The sequence below is a fragment of the Adiantum capillus-veneris genome, chromosome 15 (assembly GCF_014529385.1).
Source record: "Adiantum capillus-veneris isolate H3 chromosome 15, ASM1452938v2, whole genome shotgun sequence".
NCBI lineage: Eukaryota > Viridiplantae > Streptophyta > Polypodiopsida > Polypodiales > Pteridaceae > Adiantum > Adiantum capillus-veneris.
Window position 1 is genome coordinate 119,675,265 of NC_140945.1, and position 26,598 is coordinate 119,701,862.

The following is a 26,598-nucleotide window of genomic DNA, read 5'->3' on the forward strand; positions in this document are numbered from 1 at the left end:
GGTAAGTAGCCCAAACGAGAGAGTGTCTCCATTCCCTTCTTTGACATATGACCTGACCGGCTATGCCACAAAGCAACGGTTGGCAGCTCAATTACAGAAAGAACACTGTTTTTATTAGATACATAAAGAGGATAAAGTGAACCAACTTTAGAACCATGGGCTATAATAAGATGACCCTTCGCAACACGCCAAGACTGCTGATGAAAAGTGACTTTGTAACCCAAGTCATCAAGACATCCAACCGAAATCAAATTGTGTGTCAAGGCTGGAACATGACACACATTATGGATGATAAACTTCACCCCATTTGCCATAACCATGGCAATATCACCTATGCCAACAATGTCACAATAGTAACTGTCACCAAGTGTAACAGAGCCAATGTTTTCCTCATATGTAGTAAACCAATGCCTATGAGGTGTGACATGCAACGAAGCACCCAAATCAAGAATCCATGTATGGGATAATTCACCACTAACAAGCAGTACAACTGGCATAAAACTCTCCAAAGATAGAGTTTCCCGTGCATCATAAAAGACATCATTATTTTCAGTCAAAATATTAATGTCTTGCGCATCACTGTCATCCTTAACTATGTTCAGTTCTTCAATCTTAACCGAACTCTTTGGTTTCTCCTCTTTATCATCATGATCTTTGCCTTTACCTTTGCCCTTCTCTTTGTCATGCTTCCAAGCATAACAATCCTTCTTTATGTGACCAAGCTTATCACAAAAATGGCATTGAACACTGTGGCGACCACAAGAGTTTGATCTACCCTTTGATGCATCTCTATTTCCCTCTTTCTTGGACTCATGTTGTGAAGAACGGCCCTTACGTTGCTTATCATCCCTTTGCACATAATGAGCTTCGCCATAATGCAAGCTAGTCATGGTCTTCCGACACATCTCCTATGACGAAAGTGCACTAGTAGCATCATCGTATTTTAGCGTACCATTAAGAGCAGAGTTACTAACGGCTGTGCAAAAGATATCCCAAGAGGGTGGCAACGAACAAAGCAAAAAGATTGCTTTCATCTCATCATCAATGGTCATGCGTTGTGCATGAATTTGGGCAAAAAGAGAATCAAAATCATTGATATGGCTGGCAATGCTAGCTAACTCCTTCATACAAAGGTTGAAAAGTTTTCGCATCATGAAAACCTTATTGATAGCCGTATCCTTTTTGTAAGTGTCACGTAATTTCTACCATAAAGCATGAGCAGTCTTGCATTCTAACACTGAAAAGTACACCAAATCACCAAGGTGCAGTCTAATCGTAGACCTGCGTAGCTCATCAAGCTCCTCCCACCAAAACTAAGTCACGTGCATATCTTCAATTCTTGCCGCATAAGCAATATGCAACTTTTGCTTCTTTTGGACAAGCACATCATGCATTTGATTCTTCCAAAGCTGAAAATTAGTGCCATCGAACTTCTTTATGTCATAAATGTCACAGTCTTTTGCTAGTAGACATGGTGACAAAACTACCAAAAGATTCTGGGAAAATTTTGGCAGAGTCTCCTTTGTATTTGGGACTATGTCAACCAAAATACGAGACAAAATGACCAAGTATGTCACTCACAAAGCATAAAAGGGGCAATGCCTCTCACAAGCACATTGTATAGAGACCAACTGAGGCGCATAAACTGTCAAACTAACAACCAACTCGGCATCAAAAGCACCTATACCACTCTATACATGTCCTATGGTAACGCCTCGTAAGGGATGCTCCACCTATCTGTATCACCGAAGGTATCTCCACATTTGAGAATACCTCAGCTCAATGAAAACCTCACGCTATTGACCCTCAACAACGTAGGTTATGCAGCAAAATGTATAGCCAAGTCTCAGAAATGGCTATGATCCGGACCAAGTCTTAGAAATGGTTGGGATTGCCAACTAGCCAAAAGATGGCTCCACAAAAGTGTACAATGGCAGTATCCACAAAGACGTAGAAGTCTGTTACGCGGTCAAACATGCACCAAAAGCATGTGCATGCAAAGAAATATGCCTGCGGGGAGTCAAACCGCTCTCAAAAGAGCTCAAACACTGTCAAATGTGCCAACATATGCATGTACGCATAAAAACTGCTCCCACTAGAACCAGAATATCGCAAGCACTGAAACTTGTAGCCTATGAGTCGATGTCGATGTCGTAGCCGAAGCCGAAATCAAGGCCGAGAAGCACAGAGGAAGCTAACCAAGCCGCTCTATGTACCTGTATCTGTACTTGTAGTCAAAGAAGACAATGCCGTCAAACTCCCACTCTATGTGTGTGTATGAGGCCACTCCAAAAGAGGCTACACACTCTTGAATGAGCCGTGGCCTCTCGTAGATGGAAGAGACTGCAACAATGGTACCTGTAATGGCTATGGAAGCTCTGTAGCACAAACTACCAAAAGAGAGCTGAAAAATGCAGCTCCTCAACTGTAGCTCGAATTAGGTTTCTGATGGCACGAATGGCTCCAAAAGGGGGGTAAAACCACAAGACACCTGCTGGAAATGCTCTGGGAATGCTGAATTTGCCGATGACGAAGTCGAAACCCTGTTTGCACTCTTAAAAGAGCACGTACGCGAACGATTTTGGAAATGAAACAACTCTGATACCAGATGAAGGAGAGGATCAGCGGAAGAGGAAGAGGATTACGCACACATACTCACACACACACCACCATAGCCACACACACAGGTTGGAGGGGGAGAGCCAACACACATTGTGTGCCCCCTTTCCTTCTTCTCTATCTTATGCACTTAGGCACAATACACACTCTACTTAGTGTTAGTGGCTCACACAAGTGTATAGTTGTACACTTAGGGTTAGTAGCAGTTAGTGATGGGCAGTCGGCCACATGGCCATTAACCCTAACACCTTTAGCTTAGGTTATTGCTTTATCTGATGATCAAAAGCTTTGCAATAGCTACAATGCAACTTTTTCTTTCCTTTTTCAACAGATTTTCAAGATGCATTGCTTTTATGGGAGGCATTTTTCACAGATGGTGTACCACCGAAGTAGGAACCTTAGCAAATCTCTTCGTTGTGCATCAACATCACAATGTTTTGCCTTGTTTTTTCTTGACATAGCCTCTTGTAACAACAAAGTGACCAACCCATCAGACTTAACAACATCATTGCCCCGTGCACAAGTGAATGGTAAGGAATGAATTCTGTTCTACAGTAAGTTGCTCATTGATATCTTTGATTTTAACAAGAAAAACGTCTATTTCATTTTCCTCGTGCATGATCTTTGATTCTAGTTGTTTGTGTAGATATGCTATTTTTGCCTCATCATGACCTACATACAAATCCAACTAGAATGGCCCTAGTCTATTTTTCTATTTTTGTTAAACGAATGTGACGAATAATGGTGCGAACGATAGAGCGCAATCAGTGCATGTGCTTGTGCTTCTCTACTATCCCAAAGAGCGTGTTCACCTAAGGGTAAAACAACATGAGTAGTAGGAGCAGCACTCTTAGAACCTGCACATTCTCCATAAAAATTGGATCCACAAAATTTGTACGTACATCAGAACTTTCAACAATATTCCACACACCCTTGGAAACACGTACATGCAACATCATGTAGGACCATAATGTATAGTTGTCTCCATCTAGTTTGTCATCAACACACAACATCTTGAGAACGTCATTGCTCTCAACCATAGTTAAAGATTGAACCAGATTTACAAATGCTTAAACTGAGTAGAAACTGAAGGAAAACTGTCCGTGGTATATAGCACAATCCATAGTAGACTGTCAAATACCTATTTTGCAAAACTTATTGTGGAAGAAATTCTACACAAAATGAAAAATTTGCCTACGTAGTACCTATAATAGTGGAAACGAAGGTCAAAATGAGCCCGAATCAAAATTCAGAGCACATCAAGCTCTATGAACTTTCCCAAAGTATTTATCGACTTCCTGATGTGCTTATCAAAGCTCACCCAATTGAAGAAAGTGAGTCGGGGGGGTGGGGGGTGTTGGCGACTATGCCTGAGAGGACACAACCTACTCTGATATCAATTGTTGGAGTTAGGGTTGTAGGAATGCACACATAGCTTGGAGATGGAGAGGAAGCTTAAGGCACACAAAAGAGAATGTACTATTTGGTGTGCCAATACAAGAAAAGATAGCCCTAGAGATATGGGCATATATACAAAGCGCGAGGAAAAAGGCCTCCTAGTGGTGAGGGAAAAAAGTGTGGTCCTAAATGTGTTCCCACATATCACTACCATATACATGGTAACATTTTTAGCTTAAAGACTATCTTCTTTTGTGTGTGTTTAAGGATCTAAGTCATAAACAATGACAACAATATATACGCAAATCAAAGCATCAAATACGTTCATACACGACTCACCTACCCTCTGTGTTTCACTTTTAGTGGCGATAGATCATTAAGAGCTTCTCTTTTGCTTATCATCTCTCCAAAACAATTAACCTAGAGAAGTTGTTTACTTGTGGCACCTAAAAATTACTCCAATTTGGATACCATAATATGGAAAATTGGCACGCTTGCTGCCAAGGTGGAGGTTGGAAGAGAAAACCTATGAACTTCTTGCTGATTCGCCATTGTTGAGAAATTGAGATAGTACTCACCAACGGGGTAAATGTAGCATTTTTTTGAAGGGGATCGGGGAGCACCACAGACGGAGAGTGAGAGAGAGAAGGAGACACACGACACACAGATATGGGTGGGGAGACTCCAAGAGTGAGCATCCCCCTATACACTTATGCTATGTATAAGGTATACAAGTTAGTGGGCGCCCAGACTCTGGGCGGCCGGGCAAGGCACAGACGCCTATACCCCAACAACCTCCCACTTAAAGGCGACTGTGCCTTTAAGCAAGGGAACCTAGTCTAAAGACTACAAAAGGTGAGAGAAAACCGCTCTCAATCGATACCCACTGGCTGGCTGTGATCGTGTGCATCCGGCTGTCCTGCTCCCGTGTAAGTCCATACACCACCAGACGTACTGCACACGTACTGCAAGTATGTATGCAATACCTGCATATCTCACTCGTGCACTATGCCATCATCAGTCAACAAACAACTGACAACCCCAACTGCAAATGCTCCCACTGCAGCTGCGATATCCGGTCTCAAGATCAACATCTCATACATGAGACCACTGAATGCCAATGCAATGCTAGCGGGCCCTGCTAGCTCTACGGAGCATGCATCAACATATATATCCCTGGCAATAGGCATCTCTGATTGACGAGGCGTGTCAGCCACATGCATCTCCTGACTGTCCACAAAAGACGCATCAACCTGTCGTGCAACCTCAGAGCAAACCAGCTGCTCTAGGTGTCTGCTAGAAGACATATCCTGCACAACTATATCCCCATGCTCATTGTCGAGCATAGAAAGGAATGATTGCATAATCGCTGACATCTCAGTCTCCTCTGCAATCATCCACTGCAAACATGACCACTCAATCTGCTATGACTCACTAGAGCTCTCATGCTCTAACTCCGTATGCATAGACTCTTGCACAACGTCCTCCTGTCGTGACTCACTAGAGCAAGACCGCTCTACCTGCCTATCCTGCATAGAAGTATCTCGCACAACTGACTCTCTGCTTTGCTCAGTCACTAGCAAAGCATGCATGTCTGACTCTGTCACCTCTCTGTGTGACTGCTCAAGTCGTGCCCCAACTGTGTGCACAACGAGCTCACTACTCTGCACTCCATGCAAAGTACCCTGCAACCCATGAGCAAAAGAGACTCGCCTGCTCTCTCGCTCTCTACCTGGCTGCATGATCATAGAGACAACACCATCTCTCTCGTGATCCACATGCAATGGGTAACCTGTACCACTCCTGGCACCTCTCGCAATCACTAGCGAACCCAAATGCAACGCAAAAGATCGCTCAAGCAGCGATACCCGACATCCACTATCCCGTAATTGTCTGACTGAGATCAAATCCCGTCTCAGATCTGGCACATAACGCACATGATGCAGGGTAAATCTCGTACCAATGGGCAAGGACAAACATACGTCTCCTGCACCCTCAATGTCATACACAGCACCATCAGCCATGTGCACACAACCAAGTCTCCCACTAGAAAACGTGCTAAACCACTCACAATGCGACGTGACATGGAAAGTAGCATATGAATCTAGTAACCAATATGAAGACAATGTGCAATCCGATATGCAATCCGTAGACATAAGATCGTCTGAAGACAAGCTAGATGTAAATGTGACATCGCTGTCACAAGCATACCCAGTAACCACCGTACTGATCTCACTAGCATGTGTCATGCCCAAATCTGCATCACGCATCTGTCGCCTCCGTTGTCTCAAACGCCTGAAACATCGACGCCTAATGTGCCCTCTATGTCCACAATGCCAACATGTCAAGTCTCTATGCCGTCGAGACTTGCGTGTGGGACCAATCTCTCCCATGGACATAAAAGTGGGACTAGACTTCCATGTAGACATGGATGTCGCGTACATAGCATGTAAACTCTGCCATAAAGCATGAGTTGTAGTCTCCCTCGAGACCTGCCAGTCAAGAGACTCAACCAGATGCAAACGAATCGTAGACATTGCTAACTCATCAAGATCCTGCCAATCATCATCACGCATAGACTTGGGCTTCGCCGATAAACCACACAAGGGTTTATCCTGCCCCAAATCCGCCAATGCAACAAGCATATGCTCCTTCCAAGCAACAAAATCTGCACCATCAAACTGTGTCAGACCATAACGCTGGAAGTCAAATGAAAAATCAGCCATAATGCTCGCAAAAGAGCAACCAACAATGAGTAGCAAATGTCAACCAAATCAGCCCTAAACTGGCTCGAATCGCATCAACAAAAGTGTGCAAATATGGTTGTAAAATATGGCTGCAAAGCAGCCCCAAAACAGCCCCAAAATTCAGCTCTTAAACATCTGCATAAACAAGTCACAAACGTGTCCCATATCAGCCTACAAATGAGTCATACATGGACACCTGCAAAGAGGAAACAACGGCTGAAAATTCAACACCCAAATAAGCCCTCAAACCTGCCTGTAAACTTGTAAACCTGTAGCTGAAACCTACTAAAAAACCTCAAGCCATTAGTGCTCGAATCCGGCTACCTAGCTTGTAGCCACACAAGCATACATCACAACATTCACTCCTGTGAGTGTGCCAAGATAACTGTACGCCTGTCAAACCCATGAGCTAATCACCAAGCCCACAATGTGCGGTATCGATGCATACTGTCAAACCCGTGAGCTAATCACCAAGTCCACAATGTGCGGTATCGATGCATACACACGCACAAATCTCCACCTGCAGAGAACACCGCACGCAAATGCTGAGTGCAACCCGTAATCTCTACCTAGATCGCATAAATGATGCGCATAAAACTCTTGGGAAAATTTCACCGGAGTTTCGTCAGTAAAACGGCCACAAAACCAGTAACCAAACTGACTGCACGCTCAAAACCATGAGCAACCAAAGCACATCAAACCGCACTCCAAATGCATGCACCAATCTCCACACTTTGCATACATCATTGCAAACACCTGCAAATCTAGTACACAAATATCTGCTCTACCTGTGACTGCCAAAAAACATGCTCGAGGCATACATTGCCGAGCTCAAAATGCAATCACATTAGTCTCCCTGAGCATCAAACCACATAAGGCATACATCGTATCCTTCCACCTGTGAGGAAACTTGCAGCAAATATCACTCTCACATTTGAGAGCAAACCATGTGTGGAATCCTCGACACACAATAAACAACTGCTGTTGCAGAAAATTCAGCGTTCAAAATTTTAAAATTCTGATATGACGAGCGCGTCCGGAGTGTGCCAAAACCCCAAGGTAGACTCCTGGATCACATGTATCCGAGTCTGGGTGTGAAAGCTATGCCAAAAACCTCCGTTTCGACCCAAAAACGCAGCATAAACTGCCAAAAGAGGGCTGAAAATGCATCTCCTCAACCGTAGCTCGAATGAGGTTTCTGATGGCTCAAATGGCTTTGAGAGCGGGGTAAAACGCCAGGACACCTGATGGAAATGCTCTCGAAAAGTTGAATTTGCCGATGCCGAAGTCGAAACCCTGTTTGCACTCTTGAAAGAGAGCACGCGCGCGGACGCGATTTCGGGAATGAAACTGGCTCTTCACTGTCGTCGTGACTGTGCACACACGCGCTCCCTCCGCACTTACGCTCTGATACCAGTTGAAGGGGATCGGGGAGCACCACAGACGGAGAGTGAGAGAGAGAAGGAGACACACGACACACAGATATGGGTGGGGAGACTCCAAGAGTGAGCAGCCCCCTATACACTTATGCTATGTATAAGGTATACAAGTCAGTGGGCGCCCAGACTCTGGGCGGCCGGGCAAGGCACAGACGCCTAACCCCAACATTTTTAACTCGACCAAATCGATCTATTCAAGGAATAAGAGGGCCCTCCCATAGACCTATAGAGGTGCTATCTAGTAAAAAAGGAGTGAGGATAGCATGAGAGTGGAGCAAACTACCCGACTTTCAACATGTCACCTTTATTTAGAAGGTGCTATTAGGCGGACCTACAGAAAAAAAGTGGCTTGAGAGAAGCGGCTTTTAAATGGTGGTGGCATGCTCGACATTTGGATTCACTCTCATTCACTACTTTCTGACACAATGAAATATGAACCCTTGCATACTACTGTGTATGGAGACACTTTCCACTTTAAGAAAGCTCAAGTAATGAAAGGCCCTATTCTCAAATGACCTTTTGTGGAAGGTCATTTGAAGGAGGGGGAGGGGGGCACTCTAAGATGACGAAGGAGGGTTGAATGCCCTTGTTGCAACGATGTGTACGTGCATGGCGCTTTTTGGGCAGAAGTAGGTGAAACGAGGCAATAACTCGTTGGTGGATAGGTGTATTTTTTGAAGATTTGTAGCATCGAGTGCTTGAGTCCAAACCCTTGTAACTCTTGCAAGTGGGTCTAGTATGTCCCTATGATTAAAAAAAAATCCGAATTAAACAAAATCTTTTGCGATGCTGATGTGGGAAAGCCAACAAAAAGCAACAAAAAGGGCAGCGGGTGTTGCTTTGCCATGCATGCGCAGGGCAAGGGAGTAGTGAGTAGGGGAAGGGAGATGCACTCTCTCTATTTTCTCAGCTGCAGCCCTAAGACAACATCCCCCCCCCCCCCCTTCTCTCTCTCTCTCTCTCTCTCTCTCCCCAAAAGCATGTCGGGTGTTGAGAAACTGGCTCTACCTGCAGACACGTGAGGTGAGGGGCAAACGAGGAGGGGGACACACAAAGACTGAGGGCTGTACAACTGCCAAGTCTTCCTGTTCCATACAAGGGTGTAGAGGTGGAAGTAGTCTATATTTTTAATTGTGTGGGTTGAATGTCCTTGCAACAACATGTGGCTGTTCGTAGGGTTACAGGAAGCCTTTGGTAAGTTACCGCGACTCTTGCGGGCGATGATTCGAATCTTCATGATAATTTTTTGAGGGTGAGAGATGTAGTCATAGGAGGTATGGATGAGATGAGGAGGAATCTAGAAACAATTGAATAAAATATGAAACCTGCCATAGTAGGCACATAGTTAAATTTGGTGCAAACAAAATTTGATATTGGGTGCGAGATTTGGACAATCTTCCTTACCAATGAGCTGAATGCTATTGATTATGTGGGGCGTGTGTGAACGCAGCCGATGGTGTGCCTCGGTCTAACTTTGTCGCCGAGCTTGCACGAGTTGGGTTAAGCTGATAAAATAGCGTCAGTGGGACTTTGCACATCGCGAAATGGTGGTGAAGGAGGCAGACCACAGGGGAAGGAAAGGGAAATACGATTGTGGGTGAGTGAGAGAGAGAGAGAGAGAGAGAGAGAGAGAGAGAGAGAGAGGCCCAGCGAAACGCCTCTGCTTGCTACGCGAAGAGTCGCACTACTCCCATTTTGCTTATGCAGGAAGCAACACAGAGTTACCTGGGGCTCGATGCTTTAGACCTGAGAGCCCCTTGTTTGTGCCCTTCCACCGTGAGGTAATTTAGCTGGAAAATTTTATTTTCCAAACTTGCGAAACAATATCTATACATTGTGAGCTTCTCTGTGATGTCGTGGTTTGTAGTGTGTCCATTGTTGGGTTGCTTTTAGAAGCTGGCAAACTTAGGGGAATGGATTTCCACAAACAGGCGTGGTTTATGTGGTAAAAAAAGATGAGGAAATTAATGGATTTATTTCACATGCCCTCATTTGTGAGAGACACAGAGATAGAAAAAAAAAGAGGAAAAAGGGTTACGTAAAGTGATGGACGAGATTGCAGTCTTTGCTAGTGTTTTATGTGCGATGTTGTTTTGCAGCAGATTGAAGTCAACATGCTCGGATAATATGTGCACTGCAAGCAGTTGTGATGTTGCAATGAGTAGTTCACAGTCAACTGAAAGTAGTCGTTGGGCTGAGTGGGAGCCGTTTGTGAATCAGATATGGGCAGCAATCAAGTCAAAATGCATGGATAAGGACTTTCACAGCCTTTTGGCTGAGTGTCGCAGCAAGTATGAAGACCAGCTTTCTGTATCTACTATTGATGAGGCGCTCACAATAATTTCAGGCAAGCATGTTTACATTTAATAGCTGGACTGGTGTATCGACTCTGGGTGGGCAAAAGTTTATCAAAGTAACTCACGTGAGTAAATAGGGTCAGTAGCATGCAAAATTGACTATATTTTTACTACTTCGGCGTACAGGCTATGGGTGTTCTGCACTGGAAATTGCCTTTATGTGGATGGGAAGATGGAGACCAACATCTGCTGTTGTTCTTGTCTATTCGACTATGGGTGTGGATTTAAAGGGGGTGAGCAAGGAGTTTGGGGACCTTCTGAATAAAGGCTTCCCGCAATCTAACCCTTTAAATGAAAAACAACTCTCTGCGTTGAGTACACTTCAAAAGTATGCTTCAGACGCAGAAGCTGATATTTCACAGCAGTTGGCAATGATACAAGTAAGTTTTTCTGGTTTGTTAACTTTTTTTTAGCAATACCAGCCCACATTGTCCACACGCTCATCTTTGGAAGAAGATTTAAGTTAGTGTTTGGTCAGATGAGAACTTTTTTCGACTGAATGTTTCGCCTTTCGTCATGTCAAGATTATTGGTTCTCAAAACTCAGATCCCGTAGTAAAACATTGTGCTCGTGGTCTTATGGCATTGCTCTTGCAGTGGGCTGATCATGCATGCTCGATAGAGAAGATAGGTGGTGGTCAAGAAGTTGCATTGTGAAGTTGAATCTTCGGCCTGATAAATTAGAGGCCTTGTCATAGGCGTTTTTGGGTAGGTAGGCTTCTATCAACTATCAAATTTTTGAAGGGCATGTGGGAGTATTTGATAACTCCTTGGCTTTCCATTCATCATGTATTCTAGGTATTGTCAGATTTTCATCGGTCTTTTTAATAAGATGCTTTCAACTAGCCTTTACACTTCAAGAAAGCAAAAACGCTGCTCCATGAATAAAAAGCTCTTTGTAGAAGTAAGGCTATAAGGTTGAGGAGAACAGGTGCTGTCTAAAATGAGAGCTGAATAAAAGCAAGTTAAAAATGCTTTATCAAAGGACAACAAGCTTGTGTGGATGAGGCGTATGAGAGGATAACCTGGTTGTGGACCAAGCTTTTGGGATAGATTATAGGTGAGTCAGTTTCTAATGCTTGTGGCACACGGTAGGCCATTGCATGCAATATAAGGGATTCCAAGTTATTTTTTTTGTGATCTTGTTTGATGGTGTAATTATAATGAAATTCTCAATGGATAACCTATTGAAGGATGCTGAACTCTAGAGGAGTGGGCCACTATTGCAAGAGGTTTGGCTGCCTTGGGCCATTGTCGAGTTGGATTTTTCTCCCCATGTTCTTCGTGAATACCACCATTATACGTTTGGGTGGTGCATGTTTGCATTTTCAAGGAATTTTGACACGTATTATCTCAGATTCATTGGCAGCCTTTTGTGATGGTTGTTGTGAGGTTTTGAGAGTGAGGTTGGATTAAATGAGGCTCTTGTTATCCAAAATGACAAGGTTGTTCAACCTTTGCCAAGATGCATTGGATAGAGTGATTTGGGGTTAGAGATTTGGAGGTCATCTCGTGGGTTTCCCCGTCTAGATCTTGCGAGTGACGGCTTCTTTGTGGATGTGCCCGCCGCCCGGCCTCGTGAGGCTTTTCAAGAGTCTAGGCATCATGGGGGATTTTTCCCAAATTTTCTTCGGTGTGCCACTTGTGGCCTTTTTCGTTGGCGCCCCATTTTTATGTTTTTAACCATTCATGTTCCCATTTATTTGACGTGGGCATTTTTATTACTTTCCATTATAGGGAAGAGGGGGCCATAGAATAACCGTTGAAGACGAATTTCAGCAAGTACGAGTTCAACTCGCAGAATTGCAGTAGCTTATTTTGCTACGGGCTGTCTGAAAGGTTTGGAAGGAATTAAGAAGCTGCAAGTAACGGATGCGGATGGGCGTTAGGAAAATCATGCTGGTGGTAGCAATCCGTAGGAGGAGGATGCGGAAAGAGGTGTCGAAGCGCACAAGGGATCTCCGGATTAGGAGAAACGGATTTCGAAGAGCAAGGGCCAGGAAAAAGAACTTTCTCTCCTTAATGAAAGCAAGGATGTCTCTATCTCGATTCTCTTCTCCATCATACTCTCCTGATTATACTACTACATCTACTTCTCATACAATATCTAAGTCTTCTTCAAAGAAGAGAACTACTTCTTCCCTATGTAATACTGAAGAGAAGCATAAGTTCAAGAAGGATCCCGCAAGCATCACCACAAGATGCGGGTTTTCAAATCCGTTGACAAGGATGTCAAGTTTGATAGTTACTAAGGACGAAGAGACATCTCCGAGGCACTGTCTTTCATCAGACAGTTTGAAGTTGCTTTTGCCAACGGAAACTTCACCAAAAAATCCAAGTTGCGTCATGTTGGGATGTATCTCAAGGAGACGACAAGCAATTGGTGGTTGGCCAAGGTTCTGGAAGGTACACAAGCTAGAACGTGGACTCAATTCAAAACTAAGTTTTATGAACAATTTTTTCCTATCGACGTCGAGAAGGACATTTGGAAGGAATGGGATTGGCTCGCCCAGAAGGAACATGAGAAAGTCACAGCTTATGTTGACAAGTATTGGTCGGTTTTTCTGAAGGTTACACCCTTCATGAAGATTTCCGACGACGAAATCATGCGAAAGTTCGAAGCCGGCCTCCAACCACAGCCTCGTAAGAGCATGAAGGTGTATCCTCATAATACCCTTCAGAGGATGATGGAGTCAACAATCATTGTTGAGGACCTACACTCTTAACTACAAAAGAGATACCTTAACCGGAGCAAACCATCCATATTAGGACCGGACTATTAAGTCTGAAAAAAGATTACACTTTGGATGCTCAAGGGATAAGTGAGCAGGAATTAGCATCTTATTTCGAGAGTTTGGAAGGATATGTACAAGCACTACATTTGAGGACAACTGTTTAGAAGCCATAGGGATGTTGCTAAGTGGACTATTATCTTATTTTGGTGAGTATTTTTTTTTAATTGAAATTAGGATATTTAAATGTGTGCACTTAAACCGTAAGGTTAGGAACTGTAGATCTACTGGAATTATTAAAAGCCATCAAGGATGGACAACTCTGATATGTCATATGATGGGTGACATTAAGCATCCCGAAGGGGTTGTACCGTTAGTTTGGTAGGAGAGAACGGGAAACGGATATTCTTGATGTGTCATGTGATGGGTGACGGGAACATCAAAAAGAACTATTCCATTGGTTTGGCAGGAAACCCGAATTGGAAAAAGGAATACGCGTAAAGACGCAAGCACAAGAATAAAGATGGGTTCTGAGAAGCTTTTTTTAAAAAGCGAAATATTTCTAAGTGTTTTTTAGGAAAAGCAGACGCTTCCCCGCTAGGATTCTGTGTCTGCATTGCATCTGTGCCTAAGAACTGCATCCGGGGAGGCTTAGAATGTGATCTTATAGCATCAATTTTCACCTCACTCAGTTTTATTGAGTTTTGTTTAGGTTCACATTTAAAAAAAAAAAGACCGGTCGTCCACTTAATAAGTGGGCAGCCCTCTTTAAATAAAACCAAGGCTTAAAAGAAAAAAACCAGCGTTGGCTGAAATAAAAGCGATGTCTCTCTCTTGTCTGGCGGCTCAGCTTCGGCTATTTCTACCGGGTGGGGGAACCTATAAAAGCAGCACTCAGAGCAACACGTACCAATTGTGAATTCGGGATACGAGTTGTTTCGTGTTTGTGCTTTTGCAGGTACTCCATCACGGAGAAGGAGCAACGAGGCCTCAGTCTATGCTCAGATATTCGAGGAATGGAATCAAGAACAATTTGTCGGATTTCATGCTCCAGGAATAGATGGAAATAGATTTGAGAGCTCGTCTCTCGGGAATTTCTCGCATGGGAAGAAATTGATGATTGAGTCTGAAGATTTAGAACGGGGGGTCACTCCGGTTTTTGTGGGACCAACCCATCTTTTGGTCCCAAATACTGTGTCGATCTTCTCCCTCATCTCTTTTGAGTTTGAAAGTTTATTTATTTTCAGCTTGTTGATTATTTGTGTGCGCTCTCGATTGTGACACAAAACCATTAAATTGGCTCAGATTGCCCGTTAGTCTGTGGGTGGATCGAGGACGTGAACTGCAACCGCGAGCCAATGCTCTCCCAGATTGCCCTCCAAAACAAACTTGTGAATCGGGAATCTCTGTCAGAAACAATAGACTCGGGCATACCATGTAATCGGAAAATCTACGAGAGAAACAATTTGCTAAATGATCGGGCTTAAGTGTCTTCTTTACCGGGATGAAGTGAGCCTGCTTACTGAATGTGTCCATGACTGTCCATATGCCATTATGTCCACTCTGAGTCTTCGGAAGATAAAAAATTAAGTACATTGCTATGCTTTCTGTCACGTGCACATCTAACCCTATGTGCATGTGGACAAGTTATCCCAATTCTAGGGTTCAGGTTAGCCTAGGAAGTGTTATGGCACCCTTGTGAGCCTGTGTGCAGGTCGTGCATGTCCAAGCACTTAGAATAGTTGCATACCCTCTGATTGCACACAACAGGATCTTTAGCATGACACTCATTACCCATCATGAGCATTTTTAGAGCATAGAATCCTTTTTGCCAAAGTACACATTTTTCACTTATTTATTAGTAAGCGACTTTTGTTGGAAAAGTAGGTAGGGAAAATTGCTAAGGAGTTACAAAAGAAACCCAGTGGGTACTCAGTAGAAGCAGAAAACAGAAGACATGCTCAGTGCACAAGTGTAGAGTGCAACCAGACAACTTGCCCAGCGTTTTCTCTGCAGATCAGCCTATTCAGCAAGTTCTGCCAGCGTTTTCAGTTTTCAGCCCTTAGCCTCGTGAGAATCCGCATCCCCTAGTACCAGATCAGCCTAGTGTTTTCAGAATTCAGCAGACCAGCCAGCGTTTTCAGATTTCAGCCAGATCAGCCATTGTTTTTGCATTTCAGCCCTAGTCCGTCGAAGCAGTTGCAGTTTCAAGCCACAGTACTGCCACAACAGAGCAGATCCCAAGTAGAGCATCTAGCGTTTTCAGTTTTCAGCCATTGACACCGTCGTCGTCGACGACATCGTCATCACAGTCCCTATCTCGACGATGACGTTACCTTCGTCATCGTCATCGTAGATCCCTATCTTGACAACGACACCTTTGTCGCCATCGTCGCAGATCTCGGACTTGACGACGACACCATTGTGGTCATCATCATAGTCTCCATCGTCGTTGACATTGTCATCATCAAGTACCACAACGTCTAGACCATTGTACCAAATTTGTGTAATCTATAGCAGACCTCTCTCGCCATAGAGGGGGGGCCGGGGCTCTTGGAGGGGGGTTTGAGAACCATATGGTGTCGTATCTCTCTCTCTCTCTCTCATTCTCAACATTCTCATTCACTTTCTTTGTGATCATTGCACTTGCACTCTCTCTCTCTCTCTCTCTCTCTCTCTCTCTCTCTCTAAGAACGGAAGGCTCTTCCTTCCGTAAGTAAAAGGAACCCTTGAGCATAGTTGGGAGCACTCATCCTGAGCACTATCAACATTCACTTCCGTTGCACCTTTCATTGGTATCAAAGCTTTTTGGGGCAGTGTTCTATATCACTAAAGAGAAGAACCATAAGATTTTTACTTTGCTTGTTGCGGCCGCACGTAACCCAAGTCCACTTGGGCGTGTCGATTCCTAATCGCATTTTTGAAGAGTGACAGGTAACCCAAGAAAGAAGGGCTTGTTCAGCGGCCTTGCCTCCTCTTGTTCCTCTTTTCACTCATTGAGAGCGGACCGTGCACTTAGTGGTCGGCCAATTGACGTGACGTGGGAAAAAGCAACTATGGTGTGAGCGCAAGTCCGCCAAGGGGTGCACCTGCAGGGAAGAGTCGAGCTCCGGTAAGAGAAAAGCCTTCTCAAACACCGATTGCAAGCTTAGAACCCAAGAACCTCAAGAACCTAAGTCCCTCAAGAACCCAGGTACCCAAGATCTCAGTGTATCGACGAGACGTGGGAATAAGCAACTTTGGTGTGAGCGCAAGGCCGCCAAGGGGTGCACCTGCAAGGAAGAGTCGAGCTCCGGTAAGAGAAAAGCCTTCTCAAACACCGATTGCAAGCTCAGAACCCAAGAACCTCGAGAACCTAAGTCCCTCAAGAACCCAGGTACCCAAGATCTGAGTGTATGGTCATCACCCGAAGCGGAATGGATACTTTGCGTGAAGGTGATGAGAGTAGAGTTGGAGGAGAAGAAGTTTCTACACCACGAGGATTGTTCCCCGATCCTCCCCCATCGCCATCTACGCCATTGATTGCACCAAATCTTATGGAGGCTTTGGTCAAGTCAATGATGGATATGATGCTACAACAAGAGGTGCAACGCGCCGCCATGGATTGCGACCGCAAAGAAAGAAGGGCAGCTATCGCGCTTGAGTGCGAGTAAGCGCGTGAAGCCTAATGCATAGCGGCCGAAGAAAGAAAGGCGACTATGGAGCTTGAGTGCGAGCAAGCGCGCGAAGCTCTCCGCATAGCGGTCGAAGAAAAGCGAGCGGCTATGGAATTAGAGCGTGAGGCGCAGAGAGACCAACGCATGCAAGAGTTAGTCCTATAGGTACTCACCTCGAAATTCGAGCCGGTCAAGGACATTGGCGATTCATCAGGTAGCACAGGTAGAGATGCAGACTCCAACAACCGAGTCACTGAGAAGTTGGCGTCCAGTAAGTATGACGTCAGTAAGTATGACAATAAGATGGATGCTACCGTTATTCATTCTTGGTTGCACCAATTTAATGCTTACTTTGCAACAACTAAGAAAACAAGGAATAGCAAAGTTTTGACGGCAGCCATGTATCTTGCCGATGATGCCATTAATTGGTATCATGCATGGCAAGAGGCACATTTGGCCGCGCACCTAGAGGAAGCCGAGGAAGGCGTGCCCCTTTCTTTCAGTTGGGCTGATTTCCAAGACAAGCTCAAGGCGCGGTTCATGCCACCTCAGTACCTAGTGCGGTTGAAAGAAGATTGGCGCAATCTCAAGCAAAATGGTATGCCAATTATGTCTTTTTCTAACCGTGTTTTGCAGCTCGGCACCCAACTACGCAAATCTGATGAAGAGGGCAAAGAGGCATTCCTTTTCGGGTTGGACGAGTATATCAAGTTCGATGTCGAAGTCCTCGACCCAATAGATCTCAACAAGGAAGGCGGTAGCGATTGCTGTCGCGCAGGAGATGAAGCACAACAAAGGTAAGCCTAAGAAGAACAAGTCTTTTCATAGTACCTCTCAGTATTCTCAGAACCCACAGAATGGCAAGAACGGTAAGAACAACGATAATTCTCCTAATCAATCTTCCTCTATTTCTCAAGCACAGAATTCTCACAATGAACCTAAGGGAAAAGGAAAAGCTAAAAGTCGAGAAAACCCTAAATTGACGCCAGATAAAAAATCTGCTTAAGGAATTTTAGGAGGTTGGCTAACTATTGAAGAACGAGCCGAATATGCACGAGACAAAAGATGTTTTGAATGTCACACGAAAGCCTAAAGGTCATATGAAAAGAGATTGTGCTCAGAAAGCAACCAAAGAAGCGAAAGAACCTGCAGAACCCACATCGTCTACATCATAGGAGCTTCGAGGATATGGTTGATCAATATGCCACAGATACAGATTTTGCAGATATTTTCACATGGATACGGGATGGGGAGACAGTAGCTGGATACTCCCTTCGGGAAGGCTACTTGATGAGAAAGACTATGTTGTGCGTTACACAGCCGTTCCGGGAAAAGGTTATGACTGAATGCCACTGTCCACCTTTTACGGGTCACCGCGGCATTGCTACCACCATGAAGGGGTACTTTTGGTCGAGACTCAAAAAGGATGTGGAAGAGTTTGTGCGTAGTATTCCCTTGCAGTTTAGGTGCGAAACCCTAAACCTGCAGAAAAACACAGCAGGCTGTAATTCGCTGTTTCGGATCGTTTTTAGCGGAGCGAACACGCCTACACGTGTCCCAAGGGCTCCTGCACACAATGGGACAGTTCCCTTGTGAATTGGACGAGTTTTCATGCGAGAAAACTCTCCAAACTCGCAATCTTTCGCGATGGAACTGTGTGTACCTGTGGGGGATTAGCAATTAGCTAATCCGGTTCTTGTTCAGAAGGCTCTTGCCTTGGCAAACGCGCATAAACCCCCATAACTGTACATGTTCATCTGAGTAGCCCAACTAGTGGGGCATTACCATATGTGCCAAAGGGGGGAGAGAGATGCACGAGAGCAAATCATCGCGCTACATGAGACAGAGGAGAAGGCAAGCTTTCCATTAAAGCTGTAGACCTGCACCCACTACTCACACACACACTGTAGCTCACTTATGAGTCAAATCAGCCTCCTCTCTCAAATTGGGCGCCCCCTCTTCATGTTGGAAGTGGCAAAACTGCCTGGAGCCGCCATGTGTCGAGTTTGCCCCTTTTGAGTTAATTCTCTAGTTCCCACTGACTTATAAAGTTATAAGTGACTTTCCGAGTTGCCCAGACTTCATTTGGCGCACACAAGCTTCCATACTCATCAGAATTCAGTGCTAACTGGCCCGACTAGTCCCAGACTGACCGACCTAGACTCTCGCTGTGAGAAACCTATTCGGCTGTAGCCGTTTCACACTGGCCATGCAATGTCCACTTGCACCTTTTCAAGGGTTGCGGGGAAAACAAGTAAAAATAAAATAAATAAAAATATCTAGTACTTATTTACGAAAGGCAACAGGAAAAATACACCTCTTGGTGACACACCCCACCCTTGAAATACTACAAGCGACCTCGCTTGCATGCCAATAATACATGCAGTATCTCCTGATATCACATATATTCTATGATGGGAATCCAAGATATACATGCTTCCGGAAATGTAGCGTTGGACGATTAAACAATCCCACCAACCTGGCTACGACACATATATCAAGCATAGAAGTCTTCTAGTGTACTCTCAAGCACAAACTTCTCTAGCTAAATTCTGTATGGAAAGAGTAGATACAATTGCTTAACTACTCTCTTGAGCATCATGAACCATGCTCTTGCCTTGCTCCAAAAAATCTACATCAAGTCATTGTGGGTTCCATCTGAAAGGCTTCAAGATACAATTGCAATAGCTGAGGTGAATCAATCAATTCAGACTCTTCCATCCATTTGGCATCCAACGATGGATAGTTCTTGAACTTCACCTAGTAGCGTCTTGCAACCTTTCCTCTAACCTTTCTTTCTTTATGTGCCAATATATGTTCAGGAACAAGGATTTCATCCAATTCTTCCACTTCGGGTTGTTCCTCATCAAGCATATTCTCTGGCACATCACCGACAAAGGGTCTTAGAAGGCTGACATGAAAAGCATTATGTATTTTCCAGCCTTCTGGTAGCTTTAACCTGTAAGCTACATCGCTGATCTTTTCTGAAATCTGAAAAGGACCATAATATCGCATACTGAGCTTAGGAAACAAGCGTTCCTTGCCTTTCGTTTTCCTTAACCTGGCCTTTTCAAAGCGCAAAAGCACCCAATCACCAAGTGAAAATACAAGTTCATGACGGTGACGATCAGCAGCTTTCTTTTGCTTAGCCCGAGTCTTCTCAAGAGCAATTTTTATCTTCCTGTATGTTTCATCCATATCTTGCACATACTTGTCTGCCTCAAAAATCTTGTCCTTAGTCTGCAAAATGGGCGGGACTTTCTTCCCTCCTTCCACTATCTCAAATGGTGCCTTACCTGTTGATGTATGCACAGTGTTATTGTAAGCATATTCAACCAATGGAAGATGGTGTTCCCAAGTTGCCTTGTGCTCTGACACATAACATTTGAGCAGGTCCAAAACAGTAGAATTTGCCTCTTCTGACTGTCCATCAGTTTGCGGATGAAACGAAGAAGAGAACTTTAGCGTAGTGCCCATGTTCTCAAACAATGCCTTCCAGAAAAGACTCGTCATACGTGGATCCCTGTCACTGACAATTGACTGAGGCATCCCGTGATATTTAAAGATATTGCTCATAAATATCTTGACCATGTGTTATGGCTTTATCTTCTTCCTCACAGGAATGAAATGGGCCTGCTTACTGAACCTACAAATGATAGTCCAAATCCCATCATTGCCTGTTTGCGTCCTTGGAAGATCAAAGATAAAGTCCATTGATCGGCAATGGCTGCAACAATCCCGGTTGCTTTTGTCTGTCAAATTTGACTTTTTTGGCATACTAAGCATGATCTTACAAATGTGTCAACATCTTGACGCAAAGCTGGCCAATAGAAGAATGCCTCAACCCCTTTCACTGTCGCATCAATTCCACGATGCCCAGCATAAGGTGGAGCATGACTTTCCATCAAAATCTTTGGCCGTAACTGTTTAGTAATGCATAACTTTCCATGCATCATGAGAAAGTCATTCTTAAGCATATAGTGCTCATGATGTTGCCCATCAACAAGCTGGTCATAAATCCTTGCAAAATCTGAATCTTTAGCATATTGTGTCTTCATTTCGTCTAGTTCACAATGGTACGGAATTGACACTGCTGAAATTTGGGGCTTTCGTGACAACGCATCAGCCACCACGTTTTTTTTCCCTTGCGCATGCACAATCTGAAAATGGAACATTGACAAGATGTTTGCCCATTGCATGTGCTTCTCAGACAACTTCGTCTGTGTGAGAAAATATTGCAAGGTTTGATGATCCGTTTGGACAACAAAATCAGCCCCTAGCAGATAGTGTTTCCAATTAGTGAGAGCATGAATTACTGCCAGCAATTCTTTTTCATAGACTTGCAAGTTTCTTTCAGTCTTCAAAAGAATTCTGCTCTCATATGCGACTACTTGGCCATTCTGCATTAGAACTGCACCAAGACTATGGCCACACGCATCACACTGAACCACAAAAGGTTTCGAAAGATCTAGCAAAATGATTACCGGATCTGAAGTCAACTTCTCTTTCAAGTGTTTGAACGCTAAAATTTCCTTGGCTGTCCACTTGACAGTAACTCCTTTTCCTTGTAGTGCATGGGGTGGAGAAGCAATCTCAGCAAAATTTCGGATGAACCTCTTGTAGTAGGAACATAAGCCTAGAAAGCTTCGAATGTCATGTACGGACTTCAAGTCTGGCCATGACCTAATTGCTTCCACTTTAGCGGGATCCATGCGTACCCCATCCTTTGAAACAATGTGCCCAAGGAAGTGAATCTCTTGCAAAAAGAATTCACTCTTCTTCGCATTAATGAGTAGTCTGTTCTTATGTAACTCATTGAAAACTGCAGTCAAGTGATCCCTATGCTCCTCTTCGGACTTCGAATAGACAATCATGTCATCAAAGAAGGTACCCACGAAGTTTCTATGTGGTCTAAAAATTCTGTCCATCATTCTATTAAACGTGGCCGAAGCATTTGTGAGACCAAATGGCATAACAAGAAACTCAGAGAGACCAAATGTTGTCTTGAACGCAGTCTTATGGACATCTTTTGGCCTAATGCGTATCTGATGGTAGCCACTCTTTAGGTCTATTCTTGTAAACAATGACGCTCCCTCAAGCCGATCAAGAATGTCATTTATCCTCGGTATGGGGAACCTGTTCTTGATAGTATTCTTATTCAAGGCGCGATAGTCAATGCACATGCGCCATGAACCATCCTTCTTCTGCACTAAGAGTATAGGCGAACAAAAAGGGGATGAACTGGGCTGAATCAGCCCCTTCTCTAAAAGCTCGTTGACCTGACTCATAATCTCTTTTTGCTGGGCTGCACTAACCCTGTATGGTGGTCTATTCGGTGGACTAGAACCTGGCACAAGATCTATAGTATGATCCTTAGGTCTCTCAGGAGGTAACTCCCCTGGCAAAGAGTCCGAAAAACAATCACTGAAACCACTCAAAAAAGTTGACCTGTCTTTATCTAAGGTAGACAAATTGGATACAACTTGAGGTACTTCTTTTGCAAAGATCAAGTACGCAGAAAGATGATTCTTTATTACAGATGAAATAGCAGAAGCAGAAACAACTGGAACAAACTCGCCTTTAAGCTTTACATCAAGGACATGAGTCTTTCCTCTATGTACAAGGGTAATCTTTTTGTTGTAAGTATCCACCATAGCATGCAACCTATAACACATCACAGCCCTCAAGTGGCATAATATGAAACTCTTCTGCATCCACATAACTCTGAATGTGCAGACGAAGCTTCCCCAAAATGGGAGTAACGGGCTCTGAATGACCTGGGCATGCCAAACCTGCTTCCCCTGTCATACCCATCTCCTCTGCACGAATGCCCAACTTTGATGCCAATTCTGGTGATATGAAATTTGCACGGGCTCTTGGATCAAAGAAAACCAGCACTGTCTGGTCTCTAACTTTGCCCCAAGCTCTGCACAGCTCCGTGGCATCTGTGTTTGGCTGGTCTCCAACCAAATCTGGAACAAGTCCTGCACTTGGCTTTGGCTTCTTCCCTTTATGGTCTGACTTGTCATCCTTATCCTGTGACTTCTTCTGTGGGCATTCATTTGCAAAATGTCCTTCCTGTTCACAAATGTAGCATTTCTTGGCCTCCCTAAGAGCTTTCCTTTCTTCAAAGGTTTTGCCAGAAAAATGCCTTTTTTGTCCTTGTCCTCGTCCCGAAGAAGACTTAGACTGCTTCTTGGACGTATCACCTTCTTCAGTGGAGGGCAGGCTTTGCTGCAACATTGCCCTTGGCTGAAAACTGTTTGCCCTGGGACCCTTTCTTGTGGCTATTAAATCCATCGGAATCTCCTTTCGACAAATTGCTGGCCACTCTTGCATTCTCTATCAATTGAAACATATTCATGACAATAGTCTTTGTGCAGTAGTCCCTGATTTTCTTGGGCAATCCGCAACAGTACTTGTCAATCTGTTCTGACAATGGCACAAACCTGTAAGAGGTGACTGGCAACAGCGCGGCCCAAAACTTTTTATTGTACTCTTCCAAGTTCGCACAGTGTTTAGCATTCAACTCGTGCCATTCTGTCATCACATCCACTTCAAAAGTGTTCGTCAACCATGCAGGCGCAAAAAGCTGTTTGAATTGGACCCACGTTGTTGGGGCTTGACCCTGGTTCAACAATGCGGTCCACCATTGAAGCGCATTCCCTTTCAAGAAGGTGGCACCCTTGCGTATCTTTAAAGATTCGGTGAAGTTTCCTCTAGCATAAGCTGCATCGAACTGCTGGATGAAGGTCAAAGCCTTCAATTGATCCTCAGTTCCTCTGAAAGTTTCAAACTTCACTCCCTGCCCACCTTCCTTGTAATCCTTAAGCTGATTCAAAGGAGCCACATTATCATAAATAGGTGCCTGTAACAGTGGTGCTCCATGAGTGTTCATTCCAGCACTCGCATCAACTGTTTTACCTGTCATATCTGCATTTGGTACGTATGGCTGCGAAAAACCAGCCATACCAAATTGTGTTCCAGGCACTCGAAACTGGCCGTAGGCACCGTGGAAACGTGGTTGGACATCCATGTTCGCGTACATAGGGTTACCCATGCCTGTTTGCATTGTCCCGAACACATTCCCTGGCATATAACCTGTGGAAGGTCCAGCCATAGCTTGAAACACTGAACCACCTCCAAAATAACCAGGATAAGTATTAGGTAATGGAAGGGTCTGACGCATAGTGTGTTCATTACTCCCTTGACCATTCACAAACGGTTCTTGTCCAGCTAAAGCAAGCTGCTTTGGATCATTGGACACCGCTAGTTGCTCAACCACATGGGCTTTCCCTCGAGCATCATGAGTCCTCTGCGCATTGGAAATCTCCTTTTCCTGCAATGGCTCAGTCATGCCCTGTGTAGGAGGCTAAAACCCTGTGTCGGAGCCTGTAAGAACTCCTGGATCCTTGGGTTGTTAGCCAACTGCTGAAACATGTCCATGCAGCAACGCAGTTGAGTTCTAAACAACCTGTCCTCTTCTTGAAGAGTTGAAGGAACTTTCTCCGTGCCATGTGAGGAAGATCCCTCTTCAGGTACTTGGTCTCTCTTCTCTGCCATAACGACAAGCTCTGTGTTGCTTTCACCCACAACAATCCACGCTGCACTTTTTGAAGAAAAAGTGACTATCCCGTCGATGGAACCATATGTAGAGGCGGTACTATTTCAATTACCTGTTAACTTTACACAGAGCACTGAGAAGGGAAGAGAACACAGTTGCGTCCAGCGACTAGAATGTCACTGCGCACACGAGACCGACACCCTGTAGGCCCCAAAGACTGGCGCCCCTTTCGGTATTTCTTTATTCAAATTAAGGTAGACGATCTGACCACTTCGCACAAGCTTTCACAAAGCTGTCCAAACCTGGCGAGGGCTGAAAACGCAGGTTTTCGACTTGATTTTGGCAGCATAACGGCGCAAAAACCCCTGTAGGTCAAAAGCACCTGTCTAGGACGGGTTCCCTCGCTATCTGGAAGCTTTTTGGTGAGCTGTCACAGAATTTCAGCGGGCTGTAATTTCCTGTTTTTCACTGCCGGTTGCCCAAAAGCCTGTACACGCATCCCAAGGCTCTCACGAGGCTTCCTCGGTGTTCCCTTGCAGTTTAGGTGCGAAACCCTAAACCTGCAGAAAAACACAGCAGGCTGTAATTTGCTGTTTCGGATCGTTTTTAGCGGAGCGAACACGCCTACGCGTGTCCCAAGGGCTCCCGCACACAATGGGACAGTTCCCCTGTGAATTGGACGAGTTTTCACGCGAGAAAACTCTCCAAACTCGCAATCTTTCGCGATGGAACTGTTCATACCTGTGGGGGATTAGCAATTAGCTAATCCGGTTCCTGTTTAGAAGGCTCTTGCCTTGGCAAACGCGCATAAACCCCCATAACTGTACATGTTCATCTGAGTAGCCCAACTAGTGGGGCATTACCATATGTGCCAAAGGGGAGAGAGAGATGCACGAGAGCAAATCATCGCGCTACATGAGATAGAGGAGAAGGCAAGCTTTCCATTAAAGTTGTAGACCTGCACCCACTACTCACACACACACTGTAGCTCACTTATGAGTCAAATCAGCCTCCTCTCTCAAATTGGGTGCCCCCTCTTCATGCTGGAAGTGGCAAAACTGCCTGGAGCCGCCATGTGTCCAGTTTGCCCCTTTTGAGTTAATTCTCTAGTTCCCACTGACTTATAAAGTTATAAGTGACTTTTCGAGTTGCCCAGACTTCATTTGGCACACACAGGCTTCCATACTCATCAGAATTCAGTGCTAACTGGCCCGACTAGTCCCAGACTGACCGACCTAGACTCTCGCTGTGAGAAACCTATTCGGCTGTAGCCGTTTCACACTGGCAATGCAATGTCCACTTGCACCTTTTCAAGGGTTTCGGGGAAAACAAGTAAAAATAAAATAAATAAAAATATATAGTACTTATTTACGAAAGGCAACAGGAAAAATACACCTCCTGGTGACATGCATCCCTTGTAACCTTTAAATTGGTGGTGAGGGCCTCACTTCTGAGAGCATCTGGACGCAGAGTCTGAGAGTGAAACCCGAGCCACTCTCTTGTACTTTGAACTGATTAATACAAAAAGAAATACCGAAAGGGGCGCCAGTCTTTGGGGCCAATATCTCTAGGCACGGAACTCCGCCGGGCCATTGCAAATCTATTGTGATCTGTGAATTGTTTTGAAGTGGTTATTTGGTACTGTCGCGATTGATTCTTGACTTAGAGTGTCCAAGTCTGTTACAGATGCACAGCAGATCTGCGTTTTTTTTTGGACAGCAGCACCTGCGTTTTTGGGGCTGATGAAGCAGTGTTTTTTCAGCATAGGGGACAGTGCTGGGCCTTGCCCATTGGACTTGCTATTCCTACACAGCTCGGCATCTGGTGCCTCGCCGTCGAAATTCCTCTACATCTGCTACAGATTTCAGCCAGCATCCACTGCTGTTTGCTCTGTTTTCAGCGTATCAGAGCCCGTGCACACGGAGATAGACCCTCCCTACACCCTCTGCACCGCTTCGGACCATGCCGTGTAGGAGCTCGCTGAAAATTGCTGGACAACAGCGTTTTCATCACCTCGCAGTTGCGTTTTTGCGTGGACAGCAGCCTCTTGGCTTGCGTTTTTCATAGAGGATGAAGCTACCTCTTGT

At 44.7% G+C, this 26,598-nt stretch overlaps 1 protein-coding gene across 7 annotated transcripts in view; it reads left to right on the top strand.

Moving 5' to 3' along the window:
- The first annotated feature begins 9,645 nt into the window (after positions 1–9,645).
- The window catches only part of LOC147441377 (bZIP transcription factor TGA10-like), a 29,255-nt gene continuing 12,302 nt past the window's right edge, over positions 9,646–26,598 (top strand). For 3 of the 7 annotated variants that reach the window (XM_086483031.1, XM_086483032.1, XM_086483036.1), the window contains exons 1-3: positions 9,807–9,984; positions 10,303–10,550; positions 10,687–10,940. In XM_086483031.1, coding sequence (XP_086339157.1) covers positions 9,905–9,984; positions 10,303–10,550; positions 10,687–10,940 — 582 coding nt within the window. In that variant the 5' untranslated portion in view covers positions 9,807–9,904. The other 4 variants (XM_086483037.1, XM_086483035.1, XM_086483034.1 and 1 more) reach the window with 4 other exon arrangements.